Source organism: Sinocyclocheilus anshuiensis, unplaced genomic scaffold, assembly GCF_001515605.1.
Source record: "Sinocyclocheilus anshuiensis isolate Anshui unplaced genomic scaffold, SAMN03320099.WGS_v1.1 scaffold74, whole genome shotgun sequence".
Classification (NCBI taxonomy): domain Eukaryota; kingdom Metazoa; phylum Chordata; class Actinopteri; order Cypriniformes; family Cyprinidae; genus Sinocyclocheilus; species Sinocyclocheilus anshuiensis.
Window position 1 is genome coordinate 440,397 of NW_015546044.1, and position 14,934 is coordinate 455,330.

Here is a 14,934-nt window from a genome sequence, read left to right on the forward strand (position 1 = left end):
TTCATGTTGCTTTTGTGCAATAGATGAATAACAATTTATTTGTTTTAGATATTTTATGTTTAGATATTTCTATTTTGCGGGAGTCCTGTGAATGATTTTGTTCTGCCGCATCCCGCACACACACGAGTGTCTACCCGCCCGCACCAGCACTCGCCCATCTTGTCCCATGCCGCACTCTGTTGCGTCGGGTCTCGCGGGAGCAGGTCTCTAATCCACTAGCACTTGACTCGACAGTGCGTATGCTACATCCTTTTTACAATCTCCAGATTATAAATCACTGCATTTTGTCAGCTATGTACGCGGCAGTAACGTATAGAGACCTCGGATTGTAACTATACTCTAATTACTATTTTGAAAAGTATAACGCGTTAAATTACTCCGTTACTAAAAAAGTAATCAAATTACAGTAAAGCGTTACTAAGTAATGCGTTACTGCCCAACACTGTTCTTCACTGCCTAATATATTCAATAAGTGTGGGTTAATGTACCAAACTGCAGGTTTCTAGCCAAGGAGGAGAACGTTTAGGTGATTACTTGGATACGAAGATCAAAATCCCGCGCTCCCATCAGCTCCTATATACATTTAATCTCACACCTCTCACCAATCCACTTAAGAGAGCTATGGCGGCGCTACACATGTGCTTTTAGAGGACAACAAGGAGCGGCATTCTCCCACAGAGGGCACGGCCACACTCTCTCTGAATCAGCGAAAATATCGATTAGAAAAGCAGGGGTTCTCTTTAAGTCCACTCCTGCCTGCAGAGATGTATGTGTGTGTGTGTTGGTGGGAAGAGCGCTGAAACAGCTCTTTCATGTAAGTCCCTGTTAAACTCTCTCATGGTGGATATGATCTCAGTCCTGTCAGGAAGGTGAGGAGGAATCGAGCTTGAATTATGATGAGATATGGAGCTTGATGAGAAATTGAGAGTGTGTGTGCATCTGTGCACAGGTGTATATCACAGTGAAATGTGTTTCTCTGTATGTTCACAGGATTTAAAGCACAAGCCTGTTTCTTTATCAGTTCCGGCAGAGAAAGCTGGTGACTACATTCATCATAGTGATGCGTTTTAGTTAAGTGGTCTATTCACAGTGACTTTCAGAATAATGCTATTAATTAGTGGTGTGACGTGCTAAACATTAAATTACGTGGAGTTGCTTGGCTGTGGCCCAAACGAAAGAACAGGGCACTAAATTGCTCCCAAAACACCTCTCTCAAAACAAACCGCTGCTTACCTCTGCAATGTTCAGCTTTAAGAAAGCTACAATAATGGTCATTGTAAACTGCACTGCTGATTAAACATTTGTGTTAGTGGCAATGCTGATTAAAGCTGATTAAAGATTTTGCCGTTTAATCTAAAAATCTAAAGCAAAACTTCAGAATTATTCCAAGGTTGCTTGAATCAATGGTTTGTGACAGACTCATAAGTAAAAGTTCCAAACTTGCAAGCAACAGAAAAAAAAATGACCATAATTCCGGTCATGCTTCTTTTTTCGGCAGTACATTTTATACTACACTTTCATGTCTGTATCTTATCTTAACATTTTTTTCCTTTGTTCTCTTATATATCGTTCCAGTTAATTGGGTTAAAACAGACCATTCGTATTCCTGGAAGCCTCTTAAGTCAGATATAAATCTTGCTACTGAAACACATAAAAACAAAGTATTATAGAGATGCGATCAAACTCATGCTGAGATGAAATACTTGCTCAGTTGTTTGAGTCCATTTCACTTGTTAACAAAAATGTATTTATTTGTGATAATTTTGCTGGTAATAACAACAACACTGTACATATCGCAATGATTTTAAGACAAAATTAACCTCCATGAATTAGTTCAAACTATCCACTCTGATTTAATTATTCACTGATATCATCACTCAAAAACATTCAAAGTCAGTCATTCAAGTCACTAACTGCTTTTGTAAATATGTAAATATTGCTGTATATCACTATAAACTGTTATGTTTATGCATATTACTAAAATTATCAAAATAAATATATTCATCCTTGCATTAATTTAATAAAAATGGTGGAAAATATTTTGAATATACTTGATAACATTAGACGCTTGGTTGAAATGATGTTATGGTGGGAAATAAGAAAATAAAATATACAAATACAATCATATCTCTATATTTTTCTCGATATTTGCTACATTTTTCTGTTTGGATTTGGAAAAAACTAACTTGCTTGCTTGAAAATGAAACAATGAAACAATGTTTATATTAAAGACAATAAAAACAAATATGGTGAAAGTAACCATGTAGGCCATGGGCTATTATGTGCAAAAAAGGGGCTAAAATCACATTACATTGTAACATTACTATCTAAAAACTAAAATAATGTTTTTTAAAGATGTAGTTAAATTCACTAAACTAAAGATAAAAAACAAAAGCACAGATTAATTGCATTATATTTTGATTACCCCAATACAACAGTCACTGTACAGTTACTATCATAAAATACACTTACTTGCAGGTTTAAAATTATACACATAGCACATTTATTGTCCAACTACAAATATTTTAGCAAAATGTATATTTTAGTGAGAATCACTGTGCTCCTATTCTATTGCGCTCTGTCTGGGCGGCACAGGTTCAGAGAGGTCTGTGAAGTTTAGCGGAGAATCACATGCAGAAGGCCTATGCGCTCCTGACAGCAAAATGGAAATATTTATATGAATTTCCAACATTTAAAGATGGAGAATATGCCTGTGAAATGTAAGTTATGCACTGAGGAAAACAGCACATCTCAAACACAATAAACAGCACAAGTAGTGTCTGTCAGCAGCACATGAGTCTGTCAGATCATCTGTCGGGGCGAGCCGCTTTAAACTATTTCTTACGAGTTATTTTAAAGCCGTTATTATAAGCATGTCTCATGTTATACAAATTGGATTATGCACTTTCCCTGCAGCAGCTCACTCTGTGTCCTCTACTATTTTTCAGATGCGCTCGTATCAAACTACTGTTACCTCATATCATATCGTTTATAAAATTTATACCAATATATCGTACAAACTCGATATATCGCCCAGCTCTACTGTATCGATGCGCTCGTATCAAACTACTGTTTATCGATATAGGCGGTATTGCCTCATATCATATCGTTTATAAAATTTATACCAATATATCGTACAAACTCGATATATCGCCCAGCTCTACTGTATAATGTCCATTAACAATAACAACATGTACATATAAACATTTCAAGCCCACATATGAAACATATTAAATAAACCACAAGTGGTTCGTTCAGGTTTTTTACTCCTCTTTTTTAATTTGGTGTCATCTGTTCAGCCAGCTGTGATTGAGATTGTTTCTCTCTGTCATACAGACTTTCATTACAGAGCTAGATTGCTCTTGCTTTAGTTCAATATGAGTTCTCGCCAGAGCTAACAGAGAAGAAAACGCAGGGCTTGTGCAACGGGTGGCTCCCTTAACGGAGAGTGGCAGCTGCACTGGGGCTTGATTGAGAGCGTTAATTGATAGCACTGCTCATAATGCCCCTAATGTTTCACCATCACGCCGGGGGGCTTTTTTTTTCCGAGAGGATAAAGAGGAAGAATTCAGATGCAAAATGAAGATGCAGAGCCCTCATTTATAACCATTATCCTTCCCCCTCAACTCCACTGCTTTAAAAAGAGCAGAGAGCGCAGCTGAAATTAGTATTTTCTTTTTTTTCTCAGAATCTCACACTTAGACCCTAGTATACACAAAAACATAAACATACTGAGCTCATTTAGACACCTTCCTCTGAGGAAATGGGGCGTCCATGGAAAAGTGCAACAACCTGTGTGAGAATATATAATAAAAATGAAAAAAATAAAAAATAAATGAATACATTAAAGGGCTTGTTGTACCAGGCAACTGATTTAATATCTGTTGTATCACTTTCCATCTATTTCTGCTCAACTGATTTACATTTACGCATTTGGTAGATGCTTTTATCCAAATGGATTTAAGGTGCATTTGAGCTACAAGAATGCCCTAATAAAATAACGTATAAAGATCAATAATTTATAATCTATTTATTTATTTCAGTACTTAAATAATAAGATGGATAATGCAGTTAGCCAGTCATCATGGCAAAATCCATCCATGGCATCCAGGGATTTATTTTGGAATAATGACTGCCACACTGTCCATAATTTTTTACATAAAGCATTGATTTTTTTTGTTTTGTTTAATAAATAAATATTTTATACACTCAGAAGGAATCACAGGGAAATAATGGTGAGAAGAAGAAGAAGAAGAAATGTTCAGGAAATGCTACAAGCCAGACTCAAACTAGCTTGGGTCACATGATCACCAAGAGCGCTTAGCTGCCAAGTCAGTTCCCCGAGAGCCATAAATAAAGTGTAAACCTCTTCATTTATTGTATACACTCAGAAGGAATCACAGGGAAATAATGGTGAGAAGAAGAAGAAGAAGAAATGTTCAGGAAATGCTACAAGCCAGACTCAAACTAGCTTGGGTCACATGATCACCAAGAGCGCTTAGCTGCCAAGTCAGTTCCCCGAGAGCCATAAATAAAGTGTAAACCTCTTCATTACAATTCCATACTGTACAGGAAAGAGTATAATTATAACATAAAACAAATTGTTGATTGGGTATGCTGATGCTCTTCTTGATGAGCATGGCTTCACACTCCTGTGAAGGACAGTCAGAAAGGAAATCACTATTCAGCCATCGGCTATTGATAAGAGTTCTGGGCTTCTCATTATTCTGCTGTCTTTACTGAAAGTCAGGGCATGTGATACATACAGTACATCACTCTTTAATTCTGTACAGCGTTTCAGCAGACCCGCAGAAGGTCATGTGACAAGAAGTAGCACATAATTATGGTGCCAGACTGAATTAGTCTGAACCGTATGGATGAGATAAGGCTTGTCCATACTGGTGTAGGTCATCTCTCAGGGATCTGGACGCTCCTGTCCTCTTCCCCTGCTCTAGCAGCTCGTTATGTTTGTTTGTTACAACATAAAGCAGTAGCAAGGAAATTGTACAATCAGTCACGCAAAACCTGTAACTCAATTTCAGACCCTGCCAGAACTTATTATTATTGTTCTTGTTGTTTCTGTCAGCTGAATGACTTTAATGACATTTTTAATAAATGGATAGTTATTAATTGGATAGCAGAAGGATAACTGGAAATATTGTCATATTGATATATAATCAATAATAATAGAAACACGTACAACAAAATTGTGCAGTTCTACTAACACAGCAGAGAGAACCCGGAGAAACACATTTTAAAACCACAATTTTTATGAGAAGGTTTGCAATTAGATTCCACCAAAAAAAAAAAAAAAACATGCAGCCCTACTCTAGACATCCATCTATAAACTGGAACTATTCAATCACATTTTGCATAAAAAACACATTGAACATCGACCACCCACCATAAGCAGCATCAGACAAAATTGATACAAGCAAATAAACACTTGATATGAAAATATAAAACATAATGCTTGTCCATATAGACCACGTTCATGATAACCATCTGAATCAAACATTATTTTCCATTAGTATTGTGCTGAACTAGATGAACCCAGAGAACTTGATTCACCTGCCATCAGTCTACAGTCTCAATTAGGTAATTCATCTAGTTAGCGTAGATTAATTCTCCTTGCTGCTGCTCTGAAGCGAGCATTAATATTGCTGCTTTTTGGGTCATAAAGCACTCACATCAAAAGAAATATGACGAGAAGCCAGAAGAAATCTGTGCACGGATTCTCAGTCTTTAAATTGACCGTGCATATTAATGCAATTAGCCTATAAAACGATATAAAATTCTACTTTTACGCCACACATGCTAGCACAGAGTCCACTTTACATAATTACAGGGTTTGCTCGAAAGATCAGAGACTGAACATGTTCACATTAGTGAACTGACTTGAGACAAAAAAAATAGAAGATTAATATATGATTCTTACCTTCATATACGGCTTTGAAGCCCTGGCCACTTACGGCGTAATCTGACAGCAGCCATAGTGTGAGTCTGGGTCCTGTGCTGACTATAGGGGCGGGAAGTTGAAACCCCGTCAACCTAAAATGCAGAAAAGGAACAAAGCTCATGTTAACCCAGTGCATTGTTATACAAACCAAACACTGGAGCTTGGCAGCTACAAACGCTCGAGTGCCAAACAGACTGCTAAATCTCAATTTCCAGCTTTAAAAGAAAATAAAACCTTTAAAAGCTGTTTACTGTGGTGTAAAAGCTAACTAGGACAGCAGAGATGATAAGTGAGGGAATTCTGTGCAGCATGGGCCACCAGAGACACCATGGCACATGCAGCAATCATAAGAATGGTAGCTAATAAACGCTTTACAGACATATCAAAATCACAATCAATAGAGCAGCTCAAAGAGCTTATTTCACAGGTCAGAAGTTACAGATGGAAGCTATCAACTCTGCTTTGAGCTGTATGCAGGTCAATGACATGATGCTATCTATTAATTGATTCAAAAATACACTTCACACATTCAGTGATTTGAATACTCCTCTTCTACGATGAGCATGTTTTATATTCCTGCATTACATTTTAATTTAATCTTTTTTGGGGAAATATCATGATGACAAAATTGCCCTGATATCACAGTGAAGAAAAAAAAGCCTCAACTGACTAAATAAATAAATAAACTGAGAAAAGATGACAAGATTCTTAAGAAAAATGTTAAGTATTTAGGCCTTAATATATATGATATAATTCTTGAGATATATAATCACATACATAAATGTATGTTTTTTAGATACTTTTCTCTAATAATAAATAATAATGTGCATCAAAGTCAAAACGTTTTTAGTTCAGTATTTTTTTTAAAGTTCTTACGAAAAACTTAATGATATTTATTAATTACTAACTCATGATATGATAAAAAAAAAACTTATGATATTTAGATGTATCTGTTAAAAAATATTAAACATGGTGTAAGAAAAATATACTACTGTTTACTTGATTTGTTTACACCTCATCACAAAATCACTTGAAACCAACATGAATACAAAGAGAACTATAAACTAGATTTTTAAAATATGTTTTCCCCCTTTACCTGGGAAAAACTAAAGCATGCACACACAATATGTAATTGAAACATGCATCATAATACTGAAACACATGCATGCATTTATAACCATATGTTCATAACCTTCATTAAGGCAATGCATTGTTTTAGCAATGTACTAATAACTGCAACAGAGTGGAGTAATCTGTAGTATACTGTATGAATGCATCCTGGGGGCTATTTTATTTAGTGGGTGTATTAGAGCAAAACGGAGCCTCTAGCTGCCAGGTGTGCTCGACAACTGCACGAATGTGCTCGCATTTCCCCACAGCACCACTATGACCCATATAGTCCTCCAGGGTGTCAGCAGAGCAGGATGTTAAACTGTGTGATGCAGCTTTAGCTACAGGCATCGCTCTGAGCGTTCATGTTCCAGGGCTCACGTCAGTTTGCCAATTCAGTCAGATCCCAGAGCTGTCATCTAATCTCCATCAGCCCGAACACACCGACCGGTCACGGGCTGCAGCCTAAACCATTTTACATATCTTTGTTAGAAATAAACAAAATGAGCTGAACTGTAGGCAGGAGGTAGATGGCGGGTGAATACTACCGGTTTTGAAATACTACAAAAATCCCTTCATACTCAGAGAGCCATTGTGAAAACACATTTTCTTATTCCAGCTTAAAGTCCTCAAAAAGTGTGCTATCAGAAAAATGCTCTGCAAGTTGCAAGTGGCTCAACCAGTGTTGTGGTTGATGTTTATCCAACCAATGGCAGGCAGGAGAATGTTTAGAAAACCCGATTTAAAAAACTATTATCTTAAGTAAACAATTATCAACTAAACAATTATTATAATTATTTTTGTTCGTTTTTCGTTAAGCTAGTGGTGCAGAAATTGCACACTTCTTGATTAAAGGGGTCACACACACACAATATATATATCTATATATATATATATCAATATTTTTTTATCGTTTAGAAGGCCACTAATAATTAGGGTTGGGTATCGTTTGTTTTTTTTTCGATACCGGTGCCAAATCGATACTTTTAAAACGGTTCTGGTGCCTAAACCGATATTTATTAAAAAAATAAATTAATTAAAATTCCCCCAAAAATGATGGATTGGCCATTAGCACTATAAGCACATGATGTCTGTTTCATTCATACCTGAACCGATACTTATTAAAAAATAAATAAACAAAAAATCCCCCCAAAAATGATGGATTGGCCATTAGAACAGAAATAGAATAGATAGTGCAAATGTTAGAGGGTCAAGTTTTTTAATTAAAAAAAACAAGCAGATAAAATTAGAAGTAGCATTAGAATAGAGAGTGCTAGTGTTAGAGGGTCAAATGAAGATGAAAGAGATGTGTTTTTCTCTTTTGTTGGACAACAGGTTTAGAAATGTGAATAAAGGGAAGGTTTAGCTTTAGGCATTTTAATTTTAAGCATGTTTAGCTTAGTTAACGGAAGGCTACCTGCTGCAGTCAGAGCAAGTGAAATTACTGCATTCACACTCCTCAAATGCTCTCGTTTCCAGAGTTGTGCTTTTAAGTCGGAATGTGAAAACAACATGGACACTCTCGTTACTACAAAGATGTGTTGGATTTTCTCATTCGGGAAATTATTTTTCACGTGCGGTGCCAGTGATGATGCTTCTTACGTCCGTTTCTGAGAACCAGAGGACAAATATTTCAATCGATCGCTCAGGCATGGCACCGAAATGAGGCACCGAAATCTGCGTTCGTATTCGGTTCTAGTACATACCGGTTACATAGGTACCGGTGCCATATTTGGTACCGGGTTTCGGTACCCAACCCTACTAATAATGAGCATTTTGGAGGTTAATGTATTTGTTTTTCTTTTATTTAATTTTATATTATTTCAACTGCACATGTTTTACCATGTTTAGGATTCAGAACATAGCAATAGTTTACTTTTATTGCAATAGTTTTTTATAGTTTATTTTTAATAGTTCACTTTTTTACAAATAGAATGTTAAATAGAACAGCATCCATCAAAGAATCCTTAAAAAAATATGATTTCCACAAATATATAAAATATAGCCTACTAAAACAGAAAACATTTTAAATTGTAATAATTTTACAATATTGCCGTTTTTACTGCATTTTTCATAAAAAAATGCAGCTGTACTGAGCATGAGAGATTTTCAAAAATATTTTTAAAAATCTAACCACTATACAGTAGTGTATATAATAAAGCTTTAAAAATGTAATTGTCATTATTTACACATACTCATGGAATTCCAAAACCATGAAACACAAAGTAAACTTTTTCCAAAAATCATTATGCAGCACATGACAAAGTAAAAGTTACATTTTGGGGTGACCTATTCCATTAAAATAGAATGCAATTTTTCAAGATGCAATGTTCTTGCTTCCTAGTTTGCCTCTGAAAAGACTCACACTGTCAAAACATAAAATACACAAAGACTTTTCCCATTTTCAGACCAAACAGCAGATCATCAGTGAAGTTCACCTCCAGGCCAAGAGGGTAAGAAAGATGCACTAGCATGATACCACAACACAAACTAAAGATTGCCCAAATAAGGCTGGTCTGGGCAGGAAGTGGTAGAGTGTGCTGAGTCCAGAGGCAGCCTCCATTAGGAGACATTTCCACATGGATGAGTACTGCAGCTTCCAATCTACATTCTCAATTAGAAAACGGAGCACTTCCCTCTCCAATTAGGTGCACCTTTGGGAAGAGAGTAGGGATACTGGAGAAGGAAGTGGGAAGAGAAAAATACAAAACTGGAGAAGGAGAACAGGTGGTGGTTTACAGAGTTCACTGAAGAGGGAGGAAAGACAGATTGGACTTCGAAGTGTGTGTATGTGCTTCAGTGTTTTTCTGTTTGTGTGTGTGCGTACAGTCTAGGGTGACCATACGGGCCATTTTTACGGGACGCACCCTTGCCAGGATTTCTATTAGGGCTGTGAGATATTGAAGAAAAATGCGATATGCGATACCTTGTTAAAAAATGCGATATTCGATATGCGATACGATATTGCTTAAAGTGTGTAAAATCTATTTCAATTATATTTTAAAATATTTAAAAATGAAAATTATATAACCAATTTGTTTCACATTCTTTCTTGGAAAAGAAAGAATCACTACAACTTCTGAAAGTGACCAGCAGTGTTTTAGCATTGTGTCCCATATAAATGGCACATATGGCCACCCTAGTACAGTCTGTATTTGCATGCAGTCTGCTGGTAAAATAAGTGTGTGAATATTTACGTTCATGTCGTTTAACGTGAGTACCAGCATGAGTGTGTGCTCAAAACGTGCGTGTGTGTGTTATGAAGGGGGTGTCACTGTAGAAATTCTCCTGATTAAAGCCATCCGTAAACACCCAACCCGCCCTCCTCCAGCCTTCAGGAGCTCCAAGCACAGGCTGATTTACTGAGTCCTGCGCTGCTTCATAAAAAAATGTGATTAAATGGAATGTCAGGCCGTGAATAATGAACCTCGCCGTCCAACCACTGTCACCACACATCAGAGAGCTACCAGTGCTCAGTGTCCCGTGCCACATCTCTCAGCACTAAACTACAACTGGGGTTAACTGGCCACATTAGCATGGATGGCACTATCTGGACTTCAGACATGGACTATACTCCAATAATCATGGAAGCTGGTCTGCACAACATGCTCCAAGGATACAGCATACCAATGTGAACTGCAAAAACTGCAGGGGGAAGTTGTGGCCTAATGGTTAGAGAGTTGGACTCGTAACTCAAAGGTTGCGGGTTCGAGTCTCGTACCGGCAGAGATTGTAGGTGGGGGGAGTGAATATACAGCGCTCTCTCCCACCTTCAATACCACGACTGAGGTGCCCTTGAGCAAGGCACCGAACCCCCAAACTGCTCCCCGGGCGCCGCAGCATAAAATGGCTGCCCACTGCTCTGGGTGTGTGTTCACGGTGTGTGTGTGTTCACTGCTGTGTGTGTGCACTTTGGATGGGTTAAATGCAGAGCACTAATTCCTAGTATGGGAAACCATACTTGGCCACATGTCAAGTCACTTTCACTTTCAAATAGTCCAGTTGGACATCACAGAAATAGGCTATATATAATTCTCACCTACACTCTCTTTTTCTCAACAGCATACAAACAAGGCTGCATTTATATGATCAAACATACAGTAAAACAGTAACATTGTGAAATATTAATATAATTTATTTAAATAAAATTTCTGTTTTAATATATTTTAAACCGTAATTTATTGCTATGTTCTCAATATGCAAAACATTTGTGTAGTTTAGAATTTTTTTGTGAAAACTGACATTTATTCAGGATTCTTTGACTAATTAGACTACTACTATTTTTGACTACTAATCTTTCACAACATTATGTCTTTGATCACGTTTAATACATCTTTACTGAATAAAAAACTTTTTAACTGTAGAAAAGAGAAGAAAAATTATGAAAAAAATGTGTTCAGGAGTTTTTGAATTTTCACAAACAAAATATAACATGACATTTTAAAATATAAATTCTTTGAAAATTGTGTTTAATTTTGAATTCAGGTCAACTAAAATGTTATTGACCAAAGTTAGATGGTACTTTAGTCAGAATAGATCGACTAAAATGAATAAACACAGCATGACAAAATATTGTCATGCTAAATAAAATAAAACAAAATATTGACTACATTTTAAAGAAAATTAGACAAAAAAAATTCAGCAAAAATTAGAGACGTGTTGTCCCTTTCAAACTGTTGGATGGAGCGAAACTGGATGTAACAAAGTGCTGGGGTGACACATTTCTAAAAGTTGAAATACTTTGAATTAGACTAATAAACGCTTATAGAACGAGATGATAAAACAACAAATGTGACCAAAACCACTTGCTTGCTTTTTTTTAAACAACACATTAACAGCATCAAACTAAAGCAGGCTGGCCTTTCATTAATCTCATTCAAAGAATGAAGGTGGGAATCGCTGATGCAGCCATATTCCAGCAGGAAGAAGGACACCCTGGAGTGAGGAAAGACAGAGAGGGGAAAACGGATGCAGGGGCAGGATTCTGTCAGGCAAGCAGAGAAAAAAAAACATTAGGGGATACATTATAGAGAAAGAGCAAGGGTGAGCGAGGAATACGTCATGTGTGCATGCATCTATCAATCCTACGACGTATTCAGGTGTAACTGGGATCTGAAGTGAATGATTCGACAGCTTGTTTCTTTGGGGGGAGATTGGAAATCTGCGAGCTCATCTAAAGCTATATGTGAAATGTCCATAAATAATTGAGGACTTCTGTGCATTGTTCTCCATGGATGGAGAGATCCTCATTCACAAAGTCCACCTGTAGGCCAGAGGTACGAGGTGAGGTGAAATGGATTGATGGTGTTCTCAGCGCAAACTGCTGCATCCAACACAATCACTGCCGTAACTCTCTTGTCTTCAAGGACTCGGAGCATTCCTGGGTGGCAGCAGTTATGCACCCACTGGAGCGCCTCGGAGTGGATAACGTTCAGGGTAAAAGCCGTCCAATTATCCTCTCCTGCCATTATTTCCAACCTTCATAAACACATGCTTCTCCATTCCACCTACCCACACACATTTCCACTCAAACACCTTTCGCCCAGCCACCAGAGCTATTTCTGCACCGCTACCATGATGGGTGAATAGTGCAAGTCTGTCATGGCTTGTAATATATACGATGAGTGGTTTTGTGCTTGAGACTTGATTACTGTAATGTATCTGACTTAAGAGTACACACAGAGTGGAAAGCAAACACACACGTCAACTGAGGCCTAGGCCATCTGCTAGAAACATCTGTGAGGAACTGCATTACCGTGTCGTACGAGATTCTATCCACCCTTTCTTAATATCTGTTCAAATACAGAGCTTGATATCTTCTTGTAGCTAATCAAAAAAAAAAAAAGCTTTTTAACCAGGTACCACTATGATAAGCTAGTAAGCTAAGCTGACAGCATGCTAACTGAAGAAAGAAAGGGAAGTGTTTAATTTAATATTTTTTGCTTTGGTTATGTGACGTGCAATTTAAAAGTAATTTATTCTCATTCAAATGTTAATTAATGTACTCTAAAGTGATTTTACATAATTTCTAATCAGGCACAGAATAGAGTACCCATAAATAGAGTGCAGTTCTTTGTATCAGCCAAAGAAATGGCTTTTGAGTTCAAGGGGGATAGGATCTTTCAAGACTACAGGCTTTCTAAGGCATAAATCACAATTGGGAGAACCCAAAATGGAAGACCTCCTTTTGATCTCTTATTATGTGACGAAGCACCGGCTGCATTGGTAGTGAAAGATATCTAGAAAGGTCTGTACTGTGTAAAGTGCTCAAATCAGATATCATCTCCAATACCTCATTAGTATGTTTGGTAGGGTTTAGATCATGTCAGCACAAACAATGCCAGAACTAATAGCACCTACTGGTTTCAAATATTGTGGAAAGTATGAGTCACGGTGTTCAGTATGTCTTTTAAACCTTGAGAATATATGAATAGTTAAAAAGCTTCAGCATTAATTTATTTATATAAAATGCAATCATATCACATATTAGCTCTATTACACTTCAGGAGAACAAATGCTTCAGATCAAGGAGGTGTATAATACATGCAGATGAATACCTGAGATGAATTCTGATTCATCTCAAAGTCAGTTGCTTGGCTGGCACATGCATAATGCCATTTTTACTTTATTTACCAACTCATACTCAAGCAAGCAAGCATGCAAATAAATAAATACATACATACATACATATACACACATACATACATACATACAATAAATCTCAGTAATAAAGTAATAAAAGCATACATAAAACCACAAATAAACAAAAGCATAAATAAATAAAAATTTATATAAAAAAAACTAAAATAAAGAGCCACGAACAAAACATCTACAATACAGTGAAAAGTTTGTGATAACCGTCTATGCTAACCAGACACGGCTTGACCCCCTGGTCCAGAATACCGGCTCTTCAATTAATGAACAGGAAGTTCCATACTCAACAAACTTCCTGTGCCCTCCTACTGTCCCCTCAGCACAAAAATGCAGATGCAGTGGGAGCACAAAGAGCTCTTCCTGTTTTATTCATTTCTAATTTCAATCTACAGCATTACTCCTTTTCTCAAACAATTAGCCATTATTTCTGTTTAACCAACGTTTCAACTAATGTGCTGAGTCATTTGACCTGAGGCTCAGTCTGAGTTCTTGATGTTACATCTCAGCCGCCTGCTTTTTTGAGTTCTGTCTTTCAAATGCTACTTAATTTCAGACTTTGAATACATGGTAAACCATTAAAAAAACAGATCTAGAGGGGGAAAAAAAGATATAAGCACAGCTACCATGAGCATACATTAGAACATACATCATAGAAAAACCACCATGAGTCACCATGTCAGTGGAAAGAGAGAGAGGAAATAAAAAAATAAAAATAATAGAGAGAATATAATACAAGGTGCAAATACTGAAGGGGAATGAGGTTCAGAGAGAAGAAAAATAGTAGCACGGGCTAAATTATTTAGAGTGGAGAAGCAGTGATATAATACTGTGCTGATCAAGCAGAGGAATTTTAGGGCCATAAAAAGCCTGGGGAAAAAAAGGAGGATGGAAGGATGAGTTATCGATGGGTGAGCACAGTGGCAAAACTCATCACTAGGGGATAAATGGTCCTAACATTGTGGCTAATGACCATCTGCACTCCCCCGTCACACACCCTGCTCTGGGCACTCGTCATAAATATGCACACAACACTACACAGAATAACCCTTGGGACCAAAACACCCACAATCCCAACAGTTCATCCTCTATGGCACCTCTTGCATACATCAAGTGTTCCCAAACAACCCTATCCTTTAGTGATTAACATAGCATGTGCATGCTTTTTTTTTTTTTTTTTTTTAAAACTTTTTTTTTTCAATTGTATATGAAGG

The 14,934-nt window shown here is 37.0% G+C and overlaps 1 protein-coding gene across 1 annotated transcript in view; it reads right to left on the reverse strand.

Annotated features, from left to right (window-relative positions):
• Positions 1-14,934, reverse strand: part of LOC107698986 (CUB and sushi domain-containing protein 1-like) — a 320,519-nt gene that overhangs the window by 271,893 nt on the left and 33,692 nt on the right. Inside the window, exon 3 of the mRNA XM_016500120.1 lies at positions 5,939-6,051. Within this exon, the coding sequence (XP_016355606.1) occupies positions 5,939-6,051 (113 nt within the window). The remainder of the gene's footprint in view (positions 1-5,938; positions 6,052-14,934) is intronic.